Here is a 24565-nt window from a genome sequence, read left to right on the forward strand (position 1 = left end):
CTCTTTTCAGGCGTTTCCGGGGTATATGGCGTCTCTACAACATGTTAATCCTGGCACTGTTGTACAGTGGCAGCTTTTAGAGGGCAGAATTTTCGACTTCGTCTTTTGGGCATTCAAACCAAGTATTGATGGTTTTGCTCACTGCCGGAATGTGATATCGATAGATGGAATCCATGTATATGGCCGATATGACATTAAGCTCCTAATTGCAGTAGGTATGGATGCCAATGAGTCAGTATTCCCTCTTGCTTTCATAATTGCCGCCAATGAGAGCAACAAGACATGGGGGATGTTCTTGACTCATCTACAAACTCATGTTATTAAGGGTCGTCAGGGCATATGTGTCCTATCGGATAGTCATAAAGGCATATTGCATAATATGCGTACTCTGGAAGAGTGGCAGCCTCCACATGCTTACCATCGATATTGCTTAAGGCATTTAAAGGCTAATTTGCAAACAAAGTTTGGAAATGGCACTGTAAACAAATTGATGTGGGGGGCTGCGATGTAGCATCAACAAAGAAAATGGGCTGCAAAAATGGAGCTGCTAAAGGAAGTGAGGGAAGAGGCTTATGTTTGGTTGATGAAATTAGAAGTTGAAAAATGGACGCTTGCTGATGGAGGAAGGAGATGGGGCATGCTCACAACGAACAGCTCAGAGTCTTTCAATGGACTCCTCAAATCTACTCGAGGACTACCTGTTACCACAATGGTAAGACTAACTTTCAGGCAGGTCGTGGAGCGATTTGCGGATAGGACAAGGCAGGCAAGAGCTATATTAGCCGACGAGAGAACATGAATGCCAAAGCCCTATAAAAAGATGGAGCACCATAGAAGAAAGGCAGAGGGTCACCAAATGACCGAGTATGACGTCGTTCAAAGAGTGTATGAAGTTAGAACGAGTTATTGCGACGGCAAAGGAGGAAACAAACATATCGTTACTGAGCGTACACAATCATTCACTTGTGGTAAGTGGCAAATGTACCACATGCCATGTTCTCATGCAGTCAAGTGCTTTGAGAGAATGGCCAGAAATGTAACTGATTATGTGGCGGAGGAATATAAGGTCATAAAATACCTTAAAGCATATTTTGGCCAATTCCGTCCCCTTGGTGATCAAGCTTATTGGCCAGCCGCACCGTTTTCTATGATTGCGAACAAGAACCATATCCGTAAATTGGGAAAAAACAAGCTAACCCGTTATCATAATCAAATGGATGTTAGCAAAAAAACTTACTCTCGCAAGTGCTTGACATGTAAGCAATTTGGGCATGATAAGCGTTCATGTGGACAAAACTCCCGTGGTGGCAGCACATCTGGAAGTAGAAGAGTGTCTAAAACTTGATTTTTTTTTTTCTAGTCTATTGTAATTTAATGTATTTCATTGCTAATGGAATGAAATATTTTTCAATTATTATGAACCTCTCGTCTTGAACCAAAAAAGTACTTTCATAACTTTGGGAGTAAAACAAAAGAGATTAATCAAAACCCTATAAAATATGACACTTAAACCTAAATATAACAAGTTTTCAAACGTACTTCGGAGCACTTTACAACCCCTAAAACGACGATCTAAATGTATATGTATACTTGATGTAATGAGCCGATATTATTGTACATTAAATAAAATAGTTCCATATAAAATATTTATATTCCGGTGTTTTGAAACGTGACTAATCTTCGGTCAAAGTACGCAAAACATTTTAATTTTGAGTTTGATTTCCAAAGAATAAAGGTTGGAGCGAGAGTTTAGGGACGGGTTTCACGCACAGAATCTGTGCGTAAAGCCTAGTTGGGTTCCTTTTTTTTTTTTTTTTTTTAATGGGTTAGTTTCCAATTTTTATTTTTTTTGGATTACAAAAGTGGCGGACCCTATATATGTGTACTGGGGCCTCCAACATAAATTCGCCTGTTAAATCTACTATCTTCTTCCACAAGTTTAAGCTTCAAATGCTTTTTTTTCAATTTCGAGTTAAATATTGTCCAAATGTCTACTACAGATCTCCTGTCTGGAGAAGAAAGGAAATAATAGTAGTTTTAGTCAAGCATAACAATCATAAAAGAACCGGTGATATCAAAGGTCTAAAGTTCCAGTTTGTGAATTTGAGGCCAATAAATATCAATTCTGTGACATTATCCGGGACAAAATTATCCTGTTCATCTCATCATCTCGTTTAAGCACATTTTCCCCTTCCTATCAGTGGAGGCTAAAGTTACAGATAAATTGCTCAGAGAAAAAAAGTCCATCATCTGTATGACTCTGGCAAGCGGTAACCAGTCATCACAAGTTTGTTTGCAGACATTTTCCCAGTCTTTGGCATGACGTGCCAGTGCAATGTTAGATTAAAACCTTTACCACGGAGGTTGCTTCCCTACAACAAGGAATAAGGTACTTGTGAAAACCATGAGAAGATCACGAAAACAGAATAACGGAAAATGCTTCAGAAACTAACCTGATCAACAAACCGATACTTGTTTGTGGTGTGAATCAAAAATTTTGCATGTTCCTTAGTGGGGATAATACCATCCCACAAAGATATCTGTTAGAAAAGCAAACAGCTCAGCAGAAGGAATCAAACCAAACTCTCATCTGGTAGAAAAACAAGATTTTTTTTTTTTTGACAATTCTGGTGGAAAAACAAGATACAAAACAAATACTAAAGCAGGTCCCTAAAGATTAACGGCTTGAAGTATCCTTGGGACATCTACCGCCTGCTCCTCGAAGTAAGAGGAGAAGACAGTGCCAAGAAGTATCACTAAGCATATACTCGTACTTAAAAAAAGGAAAATTCTATCACTGACCAAGTACAGGACGACATTTCTTTTTAGAAGGAGAAGCAAAGGACTGATATGTCGATACATACTGCTAAGACTTACTTTCAGTTGCAATACATTTATTGAACAATGACACAAACCTCATATAAGATCTAAATAATAAATACAAGACAAGGAATGTATTAATCATATATGCAATTCTAAACCAATGAAAGATAGACCTGATTTAGGGCATTCTTTGGAGTTTCATACTCAGCTGCCAAAAATACAAACACCTGCAAATTTTCAAATAATTAGAATTGCACGCTTGCTCAAAGTAACTGTGTAGAGGCAATCTGGCCGATCAATGCAAAAATATCTTTTACAGACTTTGAAGTTAAAACCACAAAATTTTTAATTCGAACATCTAGGAAACTTATTGCACATCATGAAAAATCACTTGTGACACCAGAAGCCCAGAACACGTAGTCTTGTTCTTTTTTAATATTCCCCCCTCTTGTTACACACTATGTTGCTCAGACCCTCCAAAAATGCACTACTTTTGGAAGATCTAATACACACCCGACAACATCTTTGAAGAGTCCGAGCAATATACTTACACATGCTAAGTTCATGGTTGATAAAATTTCAGTATATGGTATTGTGAAGCTGTAAGACACTCTAAATCGTGTCCTCCAAATGTAAATTTAGTTCCCAAAGAAAATAAAAGGAAGGAACTGAATAAACCAGTGTTCTCACAAGCAGTGCAACAGAAATCTTTGTAAGGTCATTCAGTTAATTTTCCCTGAAAATAAACAGCGAAAGAGGAATACAGCAAGAAGTCATTGGACTTCTAAGCCAAACTTCATCAAGTTGTGCAAGAAGGCATACATTTTACTATCTGACACTGCTGTATATAGGTCACCAATATCCTGGTAATTTCTATGTTACATTCTATTTTCCAATTTCCACAACATAAAATCCAGAGTGTTAGCTGTGGCATCAACATCTGATATGACCACCTCTCCTCTCCACCCTATCAAACACAGTGTTTTAGACCAGTTATGAAAAGTGCACATGTATTATGTCCTAGAGATTGGCTTAGTGGAACATAAGATGTATACACACTGATACATCCACACCTTCATATTTACTCTACATACGAGAAAATCAGACCCAAGTAATAGGGATTGAAAGAGAGAAATCTAAATTATGGTGCAAATAAAGTAGACAGTAAACCTGCTTAGTATTCCACGTGAACAATGACTGTAAATCTGCTGATATGTTCAAGGTCAAACTGACCTGCACAAAAGGAAAAGTATACATGATATAGTCAAACTTCTTTCAAAAATTAAGAAGTTCATAGAACCACTTAATCAACAATGTTAACTAGGAAGCTTAACACGAGACCAGCTACCAAGTTCATGTAGATCACAAGATAAAGAAAATAAACTGATATCTTAGGACACATACAATATCATATGCTAGCATGTTTTTTGATGATATATCAATGATTAACATTTAACACATCTAAACAAACATGAGATTGTCCAGGCAGCTCATACTTCACGTTCTTTTTCCAATAAGAATGGGTTTTCAGTTTAGTTTGGCAGGAACTAGTCGATACACTGACAATTCTCAGCAACATCGAGGGGACAACATTAGAACTAAATGCAAAGGATAATCAAAGTAACATCTGTGCTCTCTGCTAGAAATGGGTAAGGGTGGGGGTGCTGTCAGGGATTTATTGCTGAGACAAGATAAAGTCAAACAAGTATATGCTAAAGTAGAAGAAAGTCACATGGATCAATAAAGCTGAGCCACAAAGTATACATGTAATTTCTATGTGGTTTTCATAGGAATGTCAAACACTTAGAATATGGGAAATGAGGTTAGAATTAATTATGGACAGGAATGATCTTGGACAAACTATTAAAAGATTCTTTGAGTGGATGGTGTAAGAAGCAGTACATAGACAACAGTTGGGTGACAATTGGGCTTCAAATTCAAGACTACAGTAGGAGCCAGCAAGCATAGATTTAGATGCAACTTCGTCCTTTCAAACTATGATAATCCATTCAAATAAAAACGACGGCTCAGGAGAAAGCAAAACCTATCAATTTGAAGGCCTAATGAGTAATAGGATTTTGGACCAGGCTACAGATTCGAAGTATTGAGCCAGATCACAGAGGTGTCTCAACCTAAGGAAGAGGGTTATATCCCACTCTTTCAAACTATTGACTTGGTCCAAAGTCAGTTGGAAATATGGGAGTATTCCGGGATGCAAATGAAAAACCTGCACAAAGGACGATGATGGATTGCATAATTAATCAAGGTAATAAAAGATACAGAGAACACTTTGGAGAAAGAAGATAATCCCAACAAATTGCTACCCATACCAGGTATGGTCAGAAGAGCAAATGATAGAATTTTTTTTGGCCTTCAAGAGTTGTTGTAAGGAGAAGAAAGAACGAAAACCACACCTGAAAACAATGAAAGGAATTGGTGGCAGAAACAATCTGCAATGATGTAAGGAGTAACGCTCTACGAAGAAACTAATCCTGAAGGGGTGTGTTGAACTCAGTGATGAAAGGGGGAAGGTTTTTTTTTTTTTTTTTTTTGGGGGGGGGGGGGGGGGGGGGATAGAGAGAGAAAGGGTAAGAATCAGATTTTAGCACAGAATGCAACTAGTGGATGTAAACTTGCAAGCCATTACATTGAAGAAAGGCAGCCAGGATGCTCATAACATGCACAAGTTTAGGAATTTGATAAGATTTAAAGTACTTTATGGGGGTCTCACGAGAAGAAGATAAGGAACTGATGATACAAAGAAACAAGATGGGTAAAAGACAACAAACAAAACTGAAAAGGACAAACACAATGCATGTTAGAATGAAACTAGGGGGCACTATAGAAAAGCAAACGGAGATCTCCAACGCTTCTTCAAGCAGAGGAGGCAACAATCTTTAAACTACATTGAATAAGAAGTTCCCCGTCATCCCTTCTTTCAGGCTTCTAAAACTAGAGGGCTTCAAGAGATTCAAGAAAAGTAACCCAAATTCATAGTCCATCCCTACTCAGAATGAAAGGCTCACACCACTCTTGTCAGATGTTTGCTACAAACAGCTTTGGCTAGTCGACTGATGGTCAAACAAGGCTCAAGGGATCAGTAAGTAATTCAAGTTAGGAAAACTAAATGCAGTCTACACAATTTTACGTGTTATTTATTATTTATTTTTGAAATTGAACATTTTTATATGTTATATTACCTGAAAACAGAAAATCTCTAGAATTTTTTCATTGTCAAATGAGAAAGCACAGACTAATGTAACCGAGAATGCATATAGATTACACAGAATCACATCTGATTACTCCAAGAATCCAACAGTGCCCATATTCATGAAGCAAGGATACATTGATAGGAACAAGAAAAAGAAAAGTCAACCCCCCACAATTTTTGCCCCAATTCCCAATCTCAGATACCAAATTTAAAGTTAAAAGGCTTAAATCTTCGCCCAATTCAACCAGAAACTAAAAACCCACAAAAAAACCCTCACTCAAACTCTACAATTACATATAAATCAGCAAAGAAAATACCTCATCATCCCCATCAGGTTTCTTCTGGAACCAATTGATATTCAAAACCTATACAAAAAAAAAAAAAGTGATCAGACACATGGGTCATTTACAAAATCAACAGATCTAATCATAACTCACAAAGATACCAAAAGAAAATAAATAAAAAATTTAAGGTAGGGTGTTAGGGGTGTACTTGAACTTCAGCGGTAGGAGTGAGAGAATTGAAATTGTCAGATAAAGAAGCAAAAGCACACATAAAAGCCAGTATTGTGATTGCCAATGTTAACAAAGCATTCGCTCTGTACCCAAATGAATGCATTTTTGCTACCTTAATTGATTTTTTCTTCAATTTCGGGTCTTACGAGAAAGTGCAGTATGGGATAAAAGGGGGGCTTTTAAATGCGAAAGAGACTGAGTGAAGGCTTAAGACTTCGAGTCAAATCATATTTTTTACCTTCTTTTTTTGGTCTGAAAATTATGTATTTACCTACTTGTGCATTATTTTTATCCCTTCTTTTTTCTTCTGTTTATTATGGTACTACTACAAAATAATTGGCCTGTAAGGTATGGATAAACCATTTTTCAAAGTTCAGGGGTAATTTTAGCCCTATTCCCTTATTTTTAATCCTTTTTGGGACAATATTGGATCCCATTTAGGGAAAAGGATATTTAGTAATAACAATTATCACACTTCCATTCCAAGAAAACTTGTGATGGATTATGTGAATCCTCGCTCTCCAAATCACGTATTTCGAAGATATATTATAAATTAAATAGTGTATGTGGGATTAGCGTTGTGCAAAGTTAAACTTGATAATGTGTGAAAACTCACTCATGCGGAGTTAATAAGAGTATTCAACCCGATATAATTCGGGATTTACTAATACATCGTTTAATTTTTTATATAAATTCTATACTAATATAATTTCTGCATAGCTAATTCACCACTTTACCCTCCTCGTAACTTATAGAGTTTTATGGTGGAATTAAATTTCGTTAAAACTATTAATGGTACATATAACTTATGCGAGAATCCAAATATGTGCGGTAGAATAAAAAGGACAGTGGTGTACAAAACATCTGGTGTTAGCAGGGACGAAAAGAGTCACGCCCCAAGAGGTGTGACGTAGACAGCTTATATATTAAATTAAAATATAATATGTATTAGAAGAAGAATATCTAAAGTTAAAACATTGTTAAAGTAGGCAATTTTTTTATTTTATCGTATAACAATTTATTTATTACTATTATTTACCGTATAATATTTTTTATACTATCAGAAACTGTATAACAACTCTGATATTATCATTTCACCGAGTATAGTTTTTGCATAACCAAATAGTAGACTAAAGGACGCGTGGCGCTACATGGGACAACCGCTGGCTAAAAATTCCTTGGTTTCTTTATGGCTCTAACTCACTAACAGCACCTCAACTTTCACTCTGGAGAAGGAGAACTCATTGGTACACTTTCTACACTTCAACTTCTTGTTTCACAACTCATACAATCTTTTTCTCATTTTGACAGACCAAGAAAAAAACAGAGTTGTATTCTACATTTAGGACATGCAAAATTGCACATCAATGAAGTGTTTCTTGTCTAATAGTACCCCTAATTAAACAGTTGAATGGGTGTTTGTTTTGTCACTTTCTCTGATTATTTTTGAAGCTACTGACTTAGTTTCTTTTTTCCTTAGATGATGTCACTTTAATGATTATTTCATACTAAATGAGAATTTTTTTCTACTAAGCAAAGAGTTTCCAGCTTCCTTCACCGCTCAATTGAGAGGGGTCGAATCACCTTAAGATGCTTGTGAAGGTGAACAAGCCACTAATTCTATAGTTTATTTCCTATCCTAGAGTTGAATTATTGTCAATTGAAACTGACTAACTAGAGAAGGCAGCCTAAACTTCTTCGCTCATGAAATTCCTCTAAAGAGATCTATTTATTTAGAAAATACAAGATAGTTGACAAATTTTAATCTACATTTACGGAAAATGCAAGTATGCTCTGATGCACATTCTTAAAAGGCTCCCCTTTTTCTTACTTTTATGTTTTAAGAGAACTTCTCCTCGCATCCAGGGGCGGATCCACACCATTGGGTGTGGGTTCGCGGGAACCCACAACTTTTATACGAACCTTGTATTTATAATGTGAAACCCTTCAAATATATAAGAAATTTGAGCTAAGAATCCAGTAACACCAGACACTGCTAGCTGGGAACCCACAAGCTTCAAATCCTGGATCTGCCTCTGCTCGCATCCTGTTTCCATGCCTATAGTTGTGAGACATTCTTTATGACTGTGCCTGCTGAAATCCCATAATGCTATATAAACTTGGTTCTACTCTTCTCATTTAAGTATTCTATTTCATGAGCTGTCAACTATTGTCTTCATTTGTTATATGTTTCAATCATGCTTTGAACTAAAGGGTATGTTATCGCCTTATGATGCGCTATTTTCTCTGCTTCATTACATCTGAAACAGATCAGTGGCTGAGGGATAAATTCACAGTATTCTTACTCTTTCCATCAAACATGAAGAACAACTTCATTGGATTGGTGCCAACAGATGATCAGTTTTTCCTCCTCTACTTCATCATCGGAACCTACTTTGGACCAGATCTCCGGCGAGAATACCCCAAAAAATCTGTTTTGCAAAGAAAAGGTCTAGGGCTGCCTCCGTACACTTCCAATCAACTAGCTGGTTCATGCCTAAGAACCGTAGAAGTAGAAAGGGTTTACTATCGTGCATTGAGAAAGGCAGATCCCTCTGTCGTCCTGGCTCAACCATGGCTGCACCAGTTCTTTCATGGAAGGCTTCCAACTCTTTACCGCGGAGAAGCTGCAGCTTATCCTCGGTTTTGTGATCTATTTCCTCCCAACCTTCATCCTCATTTATGCTGTGATGTGTATAATGTTGTTGCAAACATTGTATTCATCAATGACCCTGATACTAGTTCTATTGAACCAGACAGCATTAAGAGGTTCAAGGAGCTCACTGGTCTAGAACATCTTATCATGGACAAAGATTGCACAAAGTCACAAACCGATGTTCATAATGAAGCTCTAAATAATGCTGGGAAAAAGGAGATGTCCGAGCCTGATGATGTCCTCCATTATGCATCATTAGCTGCTAGTACCCTACCATTTAATGATGTACCACTAGACACTGAACAATTTGACAATACATCGTTAACTAGTCTTTTGAAGGATGCTTGTGATGAACCATTTAATGGTATGCCACCTGATACCAACGGACAGTTTGACACTAGACCTTTTAGTAGTCTCTTGAAAGATGCTTGTGGAGGGTCATTTAGTAATATGCCATCTGATCGCAATGGACAATTTGACACTACACTTTTTAGTGGTCTCTTGAAGAATGATGGTGTCGGCCTGTTTACCAATGCATCACCAGATAGCTCTACAAAATTTGGTAGTACTCCTTTTGGTAGTCTATTTAAGGATGCCAATCCTCTGGCAGAAGGTTCTATTGGTCCATCATCAAAGCACACCAACTCTGAGGAATTAGAGCTTAATATTGTCTTCCTTCCTTCTTGCCCTTCTAAGGAGGAGATAAGTAAAATTGTTGCTGCTAGTAAAAGTGGATTTGCAGTGAGTGGGAGTGCAGCAAAGGGTAAGATAGGACCCGTTCTCGGGCTCTTGGATGTAGGAGAAAGCGAGGACTCTTACTTGTTCCGTGTATCACTTCCTGGAGTACAGAGAGATGAAAGTAAGCTATGATTAAGATATTAAACATTTCTAACTTCTGAATTTGCAATAGGTCCCATTTACGGTTTCTTCAATATGGTTGATTTGCAAAATCCTTTTACAATATGGCAGCACTTCATCTGATTCTCATCACTGTTCTGCTGATTGGTTCTTTCTTGATTGTACTGCACTCTTCTGATGCTTCTGATTTCTCTATCGTTGGTTACCTCATTTCTCATCACTAATTTGTTCAAAATTTATGGTTAATGCAGGAGAATTTACTTGTGAAGTGGAGAGTGATGGTAAAGTATTGATTAGGGGAATGACAACAACTGGTGACAGGACGGTCCGCAAATACTCTCAAGTATTCGAGATGCAAACTCAGAACCTATGTCCAACAGGACATTTCACCATCTCTTTCAAGTTGCCAGGACCAGTTGACCCTCAAGAATTTTCTGGTAATTTTGGCACTGATGGAATTCTTGAGGGAATTGTATTGAAAGCAGAAGGACAATCTAAATGGAATAGGGTACATTAATGTCTTGTTCATTAGATTAGACGGTTAGTACATGTACAAATTCTGACGCTTGTTTATGTCCATAGTTGTAACTACATGGTGTGAGTGTGACCACATGTACAAATTTTGATCTTTGCCCTCAGGCTACTCAACCCCTCCCCACAACATAGTTCTTTAAGGATTATTTTTTATTCAAACTCAGTCTCCAACAAACGAAAAAAGCTTTGAAGAATATGATATGATTGACATAGTTCTGCATGACTAAAGGGGTAAACATCCCGTGGATGAAGTACTTATTTATGAGAAGTGCAAGAGACTAAAAGTTCATTCTGTCCTCGCTAAACATTTTTCTCTAGAATTCTATTCAATTTCACAAGAAAAAACTGGCTTACATGAAACTTCACCAGAAATTTTCTATTGGATACACGAGTATGTATCCTAATGCGTTCCAACTTACTGTACTCGCTCAACAATGAACTGAAAAAAAATGAATTGCTATATTCTTGCATAGTTGCATGGGAATCAATAGCATCTCCAACTGGTTGGTTTTGTGAATGAATGTTCCATTTCCCAAATTTTGTCGTAGCACTGCTAATAACTGCCAGCTGCTTCATCTTCAAGAGTTTAGCTGCTTCCACAAGTTCCGGACAATCGACTGTTCTTGCTCAACGTGTTACATGTGGCGTCTCTTCAACACTTCTGTCTCTCCAAAACTCAGGCAGAGAACTTGGCAATGACCAGGCTTATTACCATAAAAACAACGTAAAGTGCTACTAGGCAGAATCCCCAGAATCTTGGGACCCGGAATCTATTCCAAGTCACTAACAGCAGAGATCCCATCAAGCTCAATAGCAAGAAAATAAAAGCAACCACGATACTGACGTGGAGATGAAGCTCATAAGCTTTCGGATATACATTTGCTGTCTGCATAACCAAAGCAGTTCCAAGCCCGAAAAGCATGTTGAACATCGGCCCAGCAAAACATCCAGCCATGGCCATGGCCGGCTGGCCAGCCCTTGCAACAGCCACGTCAGCAACAAGATCACCAACTGAGTTTCCCCATGCAAGCACCGTTAAACCAAGAAAGGCAGCAGGCAGCTTTAGGAGCACTCCTAGAACTGCAAGACAGTTGAGGAGTTCCCCAGCAACTGTGGAGATCCAAAATACACTCATCACAAATGCTATAACAACTGCAGGCATTTGCTCAGTTTTAGGGGCCTCCTTTTCAACAATGTAATGAAGAATAGCCAAAGTACAACTAGCACAAAGTACAATGAACCAAAGAGGAAAATGGGTGTCTGAGATTAGGAAAGAGATTGGATGATTTAGTGGCACGAAAGATTTGCAGGAAAACAGAAGTAGGAGGGGGCAAAGAGCAATGTTGGCAGATAGATAGAATCTACTCCATTCAGAAGGTGCAGTCTGTGGTATAGTGAGCCTAAGGACCATTGAAACAGGAGTTTCCCAGATTAGTGAGACCTGCCAATAAAGAAAAGTTAAAATGTCAAAATGAAGTTATTATAATATCTGCTTACTACAAAACTGAGATGCTATGAACACCATCAAAACTCATAAAATAGGAAAAAGAATTTCGTGTGTGTCCGGTGGATTCTTCATGAATGATCCAATCAAGAATCAACAACATGAATTGCAAGAAGAAGCAGAAGCAACTAGTTTCTCTAAAAACGTTTCTTTAAAAAGATTGTTGACATACAGAAGTTAACAGAGACAACCAAGCACTCTGCATGATACCTCCAAACCAATTGGGGAAAAAATCTCCTTGAATAGAACTGCCCATGAGAAACAACTAGTTAGAACCTAGATGCTCAAATATCTGCACCTAAAATAGGCATGCTTGCAGATAAATTAGCCAGTATGCACAGGGATCTCAAGAAGTTCCTAAAAGGCTTCAAATCACAGCAATACTAGAGTTCCATGGTGTAAGTAGAAAGCTGAGAATGTATTTTCACATTAAACTCATTCATTTTAGAAAAAGATCCTTGGTATGTAGAATATTACATTTATCACTTATGAGCCATGAGAAAAGTTATGGTCATCCTAATTCTTTTTTTTTTTTTTGATGACATGGGAACCCGCAGCCGCTACCCTTCAGCTTCAGGTGCGCACAGGGTAAACCCAGCTCTTGTGCAATAGCTCGCAAATCACACAGGAGAGGTAACCCGCACTAGACAAGCCCCGTGCGACGAGCTCGACCCAGAAGACCAATCCCCTGCTGTCGTAGGCAGGGGATTTCGAACCTGAGACCTCCATTATGAAAGCCCCATGCTCAATCAACTGAGCCACCCTTGCGGGTATGGTCATCCTAATTCTTATGGCTTAATATAAGAAAAACTTCCAGAGGAGTGCAATCCAACTTCTTAGGCACGCTCTTCTGTTTGTCAGTTGCTTGCCCGTTATTCAATTCCTTACTTGCACTCGAAAAGCATGATAGATCATTGCACATTTGACGTCCATCTCTCTATGTAGTGGCCAGTGTCACTTTGGGGACTTCACCCTTTATGTGACAAGGGGGTGAGTTTAGTAGCAGTATAAGAGTGGTTCCATCATTGATAAGCCTATAGGTGCTCATTTTATTGTTAAATATAACTAAGCTTATCTTACATCTTTTAAGCTTATTTTATGTATCTTTTTCATTAAGCAGTTCTGACTGAGGAAGTAAGTGCACTCCAAATAGATTGATGTCAAATACTAAATCCTTGATATAGACTTACTTGCTGTGATAAGTCAAAAGTCAAATATCATTTTGTTTGTCAGTTTAGAGAAGTTAATCACTAATGACTATTGATGCTAACCCTATAGATTGTCTTTCAGTCAAACTTGATTAAAGGAATTTATACCATAAAAGCAAGTAAAAGGGAAATGGTACAGTGAACATGTACTCATCATTATTCAAGTGATGCACATCAAACCAGGACCAAACTACATATCGGAAAGGTGAGAAGGAGAAAGGTGGGTCATTCTCTCAAGGACCAATAAAGAGGAATTGCTTGAACTACTAAAAGTAAAACCCCAAAATGAATTTTTGGTACTTTCTTCAACTTTCTCATAGTACTTAAACAGATCCACTCTACTATCAACTGAACAAAATAAAGCATGTCAAAGGAAATTTAAGCACCAGATGCCCAACTCTTCGAGGATATGTTGTATGCATCAGCAAGAAAAAAATCACGTTTCATACATTCTCAGCATGAGATTACTAATAAGGAAAAGCTTTACACCCCAAAAACCTCCAATCTACCATTCAAGTATCTAGGACTCCCCCCATTCCCTTTTACTTGTCCGGTATACTAAAGATAGATTTTCCTTTTCACTTGTCCACTTTAGCAAAACAAGAGAGAATTAATTAACTTTTACCATTTTTACCCTCATCATTAAGTAAACATTTCCTAAACTAATTGGAGTACTAATTTTCACTTATTATGAACCTGAAAATAAGTTGCCACTACCTTGGATACAGTTATTGATGAATTTACCCACTCAATTATTCTGAACCTGAAAATGCTACCGTTCCCAGATGGTTTACTTTTGAGGGTGCTAGAAGCGTGCCTAATAAATTAGCTTTGCACCATCGTTTTGTCAACACCATGACGGTAAGACAACCCACATTCAGCATTGACAGTTACCAAAGAGAATCCTTCAAGGAGCAAATCTAACTTTTGGCACCGAATGTGGGGCCAATTTTCAGCAATCATCCGCACTATGTATCAAATGTGCTTCAAAATTCTAGATGATAGCATATACCATAAGTCTGTAAAGTACTAACATAAATCAACATACAGTACCGATATTTTCTTATTGCTATATAACAGGATAGGTTGTTTATGTATAATAAAAGACTCTAACCCACGAAACATTTCCTCTGTCAAGGCTTTGGAGCTAGTTCAAGGTTGCAGTTTGATCTTGATAATTTAATTGGGTTACAAATTTTCACAGTAATGCACAACAGAACCAAATCGTTTCCTACACAAGAGGAATGACGACAAACCTTTTAGCCCTTTATCTCTTGCATCAGTTCCTCATTTTATTATTTTTGTCTTTTTGGTCCATCAAATGTTCAGTCTTGCCCTTCTTAAAGAAATGCATATGAATTGGTTTGTTGATAATTATAGACAAAGACACAGACCACAAAATTAAGAAATTTTAACCCCCTAACTTTGTTTCAAGATGCTGAATAAATCATCTATCAAATGTCAATACAATTACAAGCTAAGATGAATAATTCACTAAACTTGCATTACCATAACAAGCAAGAATTAGGACATACCTTTCCAAATACTTGCCAGGAACCTGTAGTTTGCTTCTTTCCATTTTCCACAGTACCCAAAACTTTGCCTTTTTCGGAATCCAACTCAACAATCCCTATATGAACTTCATCACTTCTAACCAAACTCACCTCACCTCCAAACTTACCACCCTTATCTTTCACACCACCCATCCCCAAGTCCATCCAAAACACAAATCCAACGAAAAAGAGATAAAACGCGACGAAACCAATAGCTTGCCAGAGGAAAATCTCAGCACTTAAGTAGACATAAAAAAGAAACAAGGCAGCAGTCAAATAAAACATCACATCCCTCACAAAAGGAGCAGGATCAACAGCAAAAGGCGCCGCGTAAATCGCCACAAATCCAACCACAAAAGCAGAAACAAATGTCCCTGCTGAAAGAATAGCACCAAAACCAGTCCTTGCTTGACCTCCCCTAACTGCAGCCACAGATGCAAAAACATCAGGTGCACCATTACCTAAAGCCAAAAGGGTCACTGCACCCATTGAAGGTGACAACCTAAGATGTGTAGAAAGCTTAGTAACCACAACAGAAAAGTAATCTTGGGCAGTCTTGATGAGGATATAGAATTGTAGAAACACACATAAGGCAAAAAAGGGGATGGAGAAAAATGGGTTTTCTTGGAAGAGACAATAGTGTATGGAAAAGTAGTTAAAGATTCCATTAGAGTCAGTGATATTGCTAGGCAAGCACACAAAAAGATTGGATTTTTCTTCAAGAATGGACCTGTGTGGAGATTTGAGAATTGGATTTGGGGAATATTGGGGAAGTGGGATGACTATGAAGAAAAAAAGGATAGTGATGATGAGAATCAGTGAAGTTACAATGGTGTTGAAACAGGAAAAATTGAAGGCCATGCCATTCCAGAATATTATTGGAGTTGAAGATCGCGCTTTTTCAACACTGGTTTTTTGTGTCACTTTGATGAGAGTATTAACGCGTTTTCGTGTTTATGGAATGGAGTATAGTTAACTGCACTGCCTGTGGGATCAGTTGGTCACTAGATCCGTTTAGGGATTGCATTAAAATACTTACATGAGTTTTCATTTAATTTTCTTGCTAATGTTATCTTTACCCAAAAGAAAAAGTGGTAACATCACCAAATACCCCTAAAATATAAAATATTTATCTATTCATGGCCCTTCTCAAACTATTTTCACTTCTATTCCCGCCAGCTAGAAATATTTATCCGACATATCTTTCCGCCAAATTCTTTCCACCGTGCTATCATCACAGTATCTTTATATATCACTATAGTATCATGGAGGATTAAGAGAATGATTGAAACAGTCTTTCATAATACCGTCTCAGTACATTTATATATATATAGGGTTTTTTCCTGAGAAAAGTGTTTCTTTTTTAATAAATAAACATGATCATCCATAATACCATCTCAGTATATTTATATATCATGATGATATCATGAAGGCAAAGAGAAGGACTGAAGCATCTTCCATGATATTATCTCAGTATATTTATATACCAAGATGGTATTATGGAGTACTAAGAAAAGGACTGAACTACTGAAGCATCTTCCATGATATTATCTCAGTATAATTTATATACCATGCTGGTATCATAACTGGGACATCTTGGGTAAATATTTTTAATTTTTTCTGGGGTACGAAAGTAATGGAGATATGAGCGGGTAAAAATTTTGATTTGAAGGGGGCATGCTTGATCTTTCCCCCGAAGAAAAATCCTATAAATAACTTCAGCCACTAAAATTTCAAAATAATAATATTTGTCAAGTTTATATTTACCTAGACTAATTCAATAAATGTCTATATTTTTCTCACCAAAAAAAAAATATTATGTAAATAATTTCATCCATTGAAAATTAAGCGGGTGAGATAATTTATTATTTCGAAACCTTGTAAACAACGTTTAAGCAAACATGAACTTTCCTCGTGAATGGTTGAAAAATATGAACAGGGGCGGCTCAAGCACATTAGGGGCCTAAAGCCATAATTTAATGAGGCCTTAAATTAAAAGAAAAGAAAAGCTTTAATATATTTTGATTTAAATTCTATTCTTCTAGTTTCTGGAGATGCAAATATATTAATATTCTTTTTATAATCAATTCATTCTAATAATTCTTTTTCAATTAGTAATATACTCAAACCAATTAATACTTATGAGACATTATTGAACTTAGGTAAGATTTTATCAATTCTAATTTTGAAAAACATGTTTCCGTTGAGGCAACTATTAGAGAATTATTAAAATTATTCTATAAGAAATATAAGCATTTGAAAAAAACAAGTCTTTTTATTTGATCTAGTATATCGAGTAGATTATTATCTACTTGTACGATTTCCATTGGCATTTCTAATTCAAAAATTAAATCTAGACCGTCAATATCGGGGTGAGTGAGTGATTACTGTGTTTTATAAAACATTCAAGGTTAAGGAAATATTTTAAAATTCTTGTCATCTAATGATCTCAATTTGTTACCACCATACAGAAAATAAAAAAGAAATCCATACGCTTCAATTTTTTTATGGTAAAGTTTTGCTAACTGAATTAACAAAAAAATAATATCTTGTACCAAATAGCCATACCTAATAAAAACTCAAAATTTTCAAGTTCATGTTGCTATACAATTGGCTTTACTTTTAGTTTTTGGTTCTTCACTAAGTTATACTAATTTCAATATAAGCATCTCTTATCGATGGAGTTTAAAATAATATTACGTTAATACTTTAATTATGACTTTTCCTGCATGTTTATGGCAATGATTTAAGAATTAGAATGAACACGCTATTCACAATCGAAAAAATCACAGTAAAAAAATTATCTTTTATTTAAAAAAAAAATTACTTTTCTATTAAAAGTACTTAATATTTTCTTAGAGAAAACTTTTCAAAAAATTGCGCAAACTGCCCTTCTTTTGGGGTGGTCTTTAAATGTTGCCCCTTATATTTGTGGTCTTTAAGTTTTGCCCTTCGCTTGAAAAATGACCTTATACCGGAGGTTCTGGGTTCGAACCCCGCTCAAGCATAAATTTTTAAAAAAAAATCGCAACGTAAGGCTTGAGTCGCGTGTATGCCAGACCCGGCGTACATTTGTTAAGGAATAACCAAAGTTATGCCGGACCAGGCATACTTATGCCTTATGGGTAGACTTTTCGTTAAGACATAGTTTAGTTATGCCTTATGGGGAAGACTTTTAGTTAAGGCATAACTAAATGTATGCCCCATATGGCATAACTTTGCCTTATAAGGTAAACTTTTAGTTATGCCTTAAGGAAAAGTTCCGTCTTATGGGGCATACTTTTAGTTATGCCTTATGGGGCAGACTTTTAGTTAAGGCATAACTAAAAGTATGCCCCTAAGGCGGAACTTCTCCTTAAGACATAAACTTTACCTTATAAGGCGGAACTTATAGTTATGTCGGGTCCAGCATAACTTTAGTTATTGCTTAAGAAGTGTAAGCCGGGTCCGGCATACACGCGACCCAAGCCTTGCTTTGCGAATTTTTTTAAATTTATGCCTGAGCGGGGGTTCGAACCCAGAACCTCATGATTTTTATGAGAAGCTCAGGATTACAACGCGAAGGGTAAAAATTAAAGACCAACATTTTGAGAGGCAAAAACTAAAGACTATCCCAGAGGGAGGGCAATCCTGCGAATTGCCCAAAACTTATAAACCTGCTATTACTAAAAATGGGGCCCCCAATTAGCACCTGTTTTGTTAACTTTACCTTAGAGCCGGCCATGAATAGGAATTACAGATCACAAATTTGAAAAATAAATAGTTTGAGAAATATCAAAGAGTTTTGCTTCAAGTAGTGTTGATTAATTGAGAAACTAATTAGAGATTCGTTTTTTATCACGAACAAATCAACCATTTATTTTTGAAAAATTTACCAATCATAACTAACTCTTAGAATTATTTATGGATAATAATTACCTTTTAATTTAGTTACTTTTAATAACTATAATGAATTTTCAACTTACGCATCATATCTATACCAAATACATAGAATTATTACACTGTATCAATCTTTTCCCTCAACCGTCTCTCTCTCATTTTCCCTCTTTCTTATCTCTCGGCTAGCCGCCATCAACCACTCCATTTCCCTCCTCCTTCTGGTTCTTCGCTGTCACAGAAGAGAGAGACGGACGGAGACAACAAAAACAGAAGAAGAAAAAGCGAGCAGTAGAGGCAGAGAAGTTGCCGCTGGTCATCTTCTCAGGCGAAGCTCTACCGGAGCCTGACCAAATAGCCACCTCTCTCTCTCTCTCTCTCTCTCTCTCTCTCTCTCTCTCTCTCTCTCTCTCTCTCTCTCTCTCTCTTCCCTTCTATCATCTCCACACATCACCGCCCTCCCCCGTCTTCGCAAATCACCACCGTCAAAGCAGTGCCATCACCACCTAGTATCAAACCACTACCCCCTTCACCGCGCCAGATCTGAAATCACGAAGTTTCAATCAATCCATTACGGGATTTAATACAAAGTATTCTTTATATACGAAATCACAAAATTTTCAGTGTATTTATATAAAACTTATTCTTTGAGTATATTCTTCATTTTCTTAATGTATACATTATTCAACAAGGTCGCATTTGTATGATCTCCGGTTAAGTTGTCACAGATCGGTATGAATACAATGTATCTTAATTTTTTTTTAGTAAATACAATGTATTTTTAAAAGCATTTGAATGTATTCTTCATTTATTTGAATGTAAGTACATTCAAATAAAAGAGTTTCTGAGTGTAAATACATTCAAATACAGTCGAATATATTCAACTTTGCGACGCCTGTGGCAACCTTGCTGATCGGAGCTCGAGTACATTCAAATTCAACCAAAACAAAAGGATATACCAATATATATTACACTAGAATACACAGCTCCGTCGTGTATTTACATGCAATGGAATACAATCATTTTGAATATACATATATTCAGAGAAATTAAGGTTGCATATATTTAAATACAGTCAAATACACGTGACATTAGATAAGATTAGATACAACTAAACAATGTATTCAAATACACGCGAATTGCCTAAATGTAGCTACGAAATGTAAATAAGTAAAAGTTAGCTACTATTTGTTAAGGACTCTTAAAATGTAGTTATTTGTATAAGTTGCCCTTTATTTTTAAGGCTTCTTTTTATTCTTGAGACATGAAAATAGTAGACGTAACCCAACTAGAATATCTATTATTCACCATGTTGACACCCAATTTTGTCCCGCCTCTCTGCCAAAATACCTATTTTAAGCTTCTAATATTTTTGGGAAAAATAAAAAATATACATTATGTTTACTATAATTATTAGCCTCTTATCAATACCGACACTTTATTATTCTATTATAATAATAATAATAATTATTATTATTATTATTATTTATTAATATTATTATAATTCACAATTCTTATCATTTCGGCATTTTACCAGCTTACGCATCTATCTTTGCATAATTAAATAATAGTATTTATTTAGTGCGGATTTTCAAAGAAAAATAACATATATTATTACACGGCTATTATAACACCATATGATTTTATTACCCGAGTCTAATAATCACACATTTTTTGGTATTAAGTAATATTTTATCACCCTCGGTATATTCATTATTAAAATAGGTCTCTTATTCAAATTTAGAAGTCAAACTATTTCTTGCACTCAGTCCGTATTTTGACTTACCGGACCCCAAATCAAAGTCCGATTAACTCCTAAATATTTTTGGACTAGTCCATATCTCTTATCTCAATTTTTAGAATAATTCGTGTTTTAATTTATTAGCCTATTCTCTTAATACCCGGTCTAAAAAATTGACACAGTCCACAAATGGACCGGGTCTGACTCGTTTTACTCAAAATAAGGGGAACCTTTTAGGGTTTCCCCTCATTTTTCTTCTTCCGCCTCATCACCTCCTCTCTCTCCCTTCCTCCACCGCCGCTTCCCCTCTCCACCGCTCTTCCATCACCGCCATCACACCCCACTACACCCATACCGCTATTTCTTTCTCCAACTCCACCACATCTGTCACCCCACTTCACTGTTCGCACCCATACCTCTCCACCTCCCCATCGCCACCCCATCACTCTCTCTCCCACGCCTCCACTACACCCCTGACACCCCACTTCCCTCTGCTCCCTTCGTCTCCCATCTCCCCCACGTTACCTTCTGTCACTCCACTTCACCACGTTACTCCCACGCCTTCCTGTTCCCCACGCCACTGTTGCCCCCACTTCGACGCTGTCCCCGTTTCCTCTTTCTTTCTTCAATACAAAGGTCAAAAGACCTATAAATGGTGGTAGGGTTGAATCGAAAAGGGGGGATTTTTTTTGGATCGGGAAGAACCTCCCAGGAACGAGATCTTTGATTTATAAAATTCCCCAAGAACAATTTTGTTTAGCGGCAGAAATCCCCTAAAGTTTTGAGTTTCTTTTAATCGCTTCAAATTCCCGTCTAAAAATTACTAAGTCTTCATAAGTTTTAATCTTGTTTTGATATGGATTCGAAATAGAGGAATATTCTGGTCCTCTTTCATTTCCAGCAACCGTTTTCGAGCCCGAATAAATTCGAGATCGGAGTTTGTAGTGTTCGAGTGATATCGAAACCCCACACCCACTTCGTTGCACCCGAAGAAGGTCAGCAATTTCCCCTCTTCTTTGAAGTTCATTTTTTTTATGTGATATTTGTAGGAGTTAGTTTCCCATGTCGTCATGTATTTGTTCAGTTTCAGTATTAGTTAAGGAGTAAGAATCGTCAGGTGTTTGATTTGGGCATGTCGAAGTTTGTTAGTATAATTATGTTGTTCGGTAGTTTAAATTAGGATTGCATATGTGAAAGTTGGTTGTGTTCTTCTTATTGGCCGAATTTAATCATGCCTGAGGGTATTTAATTCCTGCTTATTTGGTAGCCTAGGCCTTGTTTAGTAGAGATTCGGTATGTTGAATAATCATGTTTGATCGATGTTGTGCTTATATCAGCCTCTGTTTGGTATCATCTGCTTTCATGTGCTTACATTTTCATGGGTTGAGGCAATGTGATAATACTGATAGATGTCATTCTAGTTCTGCTTAGATTAGTTTGGTTCAGTTTTTATTTTGTTTAGTTTGAGTTTGGTACATTTCACTCTCCGATGGGTAATTTGATCCTCAGTATATCGTTTGAATATTATTAGCAATCTTAAGGCTGTGTGTGGCCATTGCCTTATGTGTTTCAAGCTGGTTTATATTCTTTATGTGTTTGTAGGTCGTTCACATATGTGTAAGGTACTCTGTTAAATTGTGTAAAGCATGTTTTAGTAAGATCAAATGTCAGCTTTTTTTTGGACAAAGGCAGATGTTAATATGCATTTGGATTGAACATCAAATATTAGGATTAGACGAATGTACGTTTCTTTGTCTTGTATTTGCCTGTTGATTAAGAAATGAAGCTGCCCATGTGTGTGTTTACCCGAGATAGTTGATAAGAAATGTGGCCGTGAGGTTGAATATTTATTTGGAAGAGCCCAAAGTAGCTCAGTGTATTCAAAGTACTACGCTGCCTGAATTCGTATATTGGATTGAAAATAGGTAGTGATGAAAACAGGCCTTTTTGCCTTCTAAAACTGCTTTAGGAAGACGACAACTACGTATTTGGTTTATTCTCTTTTGGGTATAGAATCAATTTTATATCTTTTTGAATCAAAGATAGATTCTGTGTTTCCTTTTCTTTCTTCTTTTCCTTCGAAATAAGTTGAATTTGCACTCAGGCCTATAGTCTGTTTTCTTTAAAGGGAAAGATTAGTTTCCAGTTAATTCCTTACTATAGTTGTAGTTTTAAAACTTACTTCTTAATTTGCGGAGGCTTTTAATGGTCTGTAGAATGGTAAAATGTGAAAGGGTATTTTGAGTTCAGTTTGGCTTCTGCTTGTTTTGTCTGCAGCTTTCAACTCCCTTATCTGAAAAATTGGTTTGAAATCTCATATGCATTCCTGATAAATGGCTACTCATTTAGTTATCAGAAATTAATCTTTGATGCCCGCTGTCTGATTGGTTATACTGATGCTCCAAACACTCACGTTGACTTATCTTCGTATACTCTCTAATCTGATTTTCTGTTTGTGGTATAATATATCTCGAGGTATACATAATATATGAACCTTGGTGTACACCAAGTGTATACAAGGGTCGCATATCAGCGTATACTCTTGCAGATATACCAAGTATACTCTGAACACTCTACATATATCAGTTGTCGCACGTATCCGAACTCTCATACATGTGGTGCACAATAGGTGCCATATAGTTTGATTCAGTTTGTTTGTTGCCCTGTTTATATATCGTAAATATGTAGCGGCTGAATTGCGTATACATGAAATATGCCTATTATATATCACCTAACCGACTTATTTTTGGTGTATATTTTTTACATGTTTCACCATTTCGTTGGTTGCATACTAATTCTTTTCCTTTCGTCTTATGCATGATCATCACATACGAGTTCGAGGGACTCACTTTTCCTCCACATTTGGTTGGGCTAAAAGCCCAACACGACTGTCTCTTGTGTCCAGCCAACCCGCAACAAAATAGAAGACTTTTTGGGCCAAGGCCCAATAGCGAACGAAAAACGAAAAACAGCCGCCGCAGTCCCTAAAACGGGCTGATCCATTTAATTTCCATCCTTTTTATCTTATTTTACTTTATGTATTTAGTTTGTATTATTCGACTAACCCCTTTTACTTTGTTTTGCTTTCTTAACTTAGATGAACTCTAATAACTTAACGGGTTAGTTTTAGTAAAGGGTAATTAGTTCAAGAAAGACAAACAAACAATTCTATAAATTTTACTCTTTCTTTTTCTTTTCATGTTAAAACCATTTATAGTGTTTAATATTTATTTATTTAAAGATCTATTTGCAAAAAAATAAAAAATGATTATATATATATATATATATATATATTTAAATGAAAGAAATTATGTTCTTCTTATCTAAACCTTCAAAATGTCATTAGTATGTAAAAATATAAAATCAAGTATTACGTTTATAAATAACTCTTCAAAATTTGGAATCAATCGCACATCATTTTAGCTAAACAGAATTAATAAAAAATTAATAAAAAGGAGGGAAATTTATGTTCTTTTTTTTTATCATAATTTTCTTCTAAAGAAAAAATAAGTCCAAGCATTTCTATAACACCGTATTGATATAATATAAGTGTATTGATATAATATGAGTTTACTTAAGATTCACATTAGTTATTTTATATTTGTTCATGCTCTTAAAATCACAGAAAAGAATTATTAATATCTCTCCGTTTGGTTTGTTTCAAATATTTATTAAAATACTGTACAAACCTACGTCTTCTTCTATTTGTATATTCTATGCAAATCTTATTTTAAGAAGCATTATTATTTAAATCTTTTTAGCAATTTTATAAGTTTTATTCAAAATGACGTTTGAAATCTTCCTTTATATAAATTATTATATTTTCTCTAAATCTTATATCAAGCAATAGTTTATATTTTTTTAAAATTTCAGTAGTATTTATAAGCTATTTTCTTTAACTTTAAATATTATATTTGCATCCCTAGCCTTAATTAATCAACCTAAGTTGGTCGGATAACCGTAAGTTAACGGATTCTAAAGGATGCCTAACCCCTTCCCTTTAGGATAATATTGAGCCCTTACCTAGAATCACACTGGTTAAGCAGACTATTAACGGAGGTTTAGTTTTAACTTTACCTTAGTTAA

General features: G+C 36.2%; 3 protein-coding genes across 5 annotated transcripts; 1 reads left to right on the top strand and 2 right to left on the bottom strand.

The window, feature by feature from the left end:
- Positions 1-2074: 2074 nt before the first annotated feature.
- Positions 2075-6726, bottom strand: LOC132645879 (signal peptidase complex subunit 3B). Its single transcript, XM_060363121.1, has 6 exons — positions 6527-6726; positions 6352-6399; positions 3994-4056; positions 2997-3050; positions 2454-2540; positions 2075-2372 (listed from the first exon to the last, which is right to left on the bottom strand). The coding sequence occupies exons 1-6, from the start codon at positions 6650-6652 to the stop codon at positions 2247-2249; spliced, it is 504 nt and encodes a 167-aa protein (XP_060219104.1). The 5' UTR covers positions 6653-6726; the 3' UTR covers positions 2075-2246.
- A 206-nt stretch (positions 6727-6932) lies between these two features.
- LOC132645881 (increased DNA methylation 2) lies at positions 6933-10673 on the top strand. Of its 3 annotated transcripts, none has more exons than XM_060363126.1 (3): positions 6933-7796; positions 8820-10064; positions 10315-10673. In XM_060363126.1, exons 2-3 carry the CDS (start codon positions 8870-8872, stop codon positions 10578-10580), a joined length of 1461 nt encoding a protein of 486 aa, XP_060219109.1. In that variant the 5' UTR covers positions 6933-7796; positions 8820-8869; the 3' UTR covers positions 10581-10673. The 3 variants fall into 3 exon arrangements, with proteins under 3 accessions (XP_060219109.1, XP_060219110.1, XP_060219108.1); XM_060363127.1 differs by lacking the exon at positions 6933-7796 and adding an exon at positions 7805-8151; XM_060363125.1 differs by lacking the exon at positions 6933-7796 and having other exon boundaries at positions 8163-10064.
- Positions 10674-10821: 148 nt separating this feature from the next.
- On the bottom strand, positions 10822-15887 carry LOC132645880 (cation/calcium exchanger 5). Its single transcript, XM_060363124.1, has 2 exons — positions 14845-15887; positions 10822-12038 (listed from the first exon to the last, which is right to left on the bottom strand). The coding sequence occupies exons 1-2, from the start codon at positions 15721-15723 to the stop codon at positions 11274-11276; spliced, it is 1644 nt and encodes a 547-aa protein (XP_060219107.1). The 5' UTR covers positions 15724-15887; the 3' UTR covers positions 10822-11273.
- Between the last annotated feature and the right edge of the window lie 8678 nt (positions 15888-24565).

Source organism: Lycium barbarum, chromosome 6, assembly GCF_019175385.1.
Source record: "Lycium barbarum isolate Lr01 chromosome 6, ASM1917538v2, whole genome shotgun sequence".
Classification (NCBI taxonomy): Eukaryota; Viridiplantae; Streptophyta; class Magnoliopsida; order Solanales; family Solanaceae; genus Lycium; species Lycium barbarum.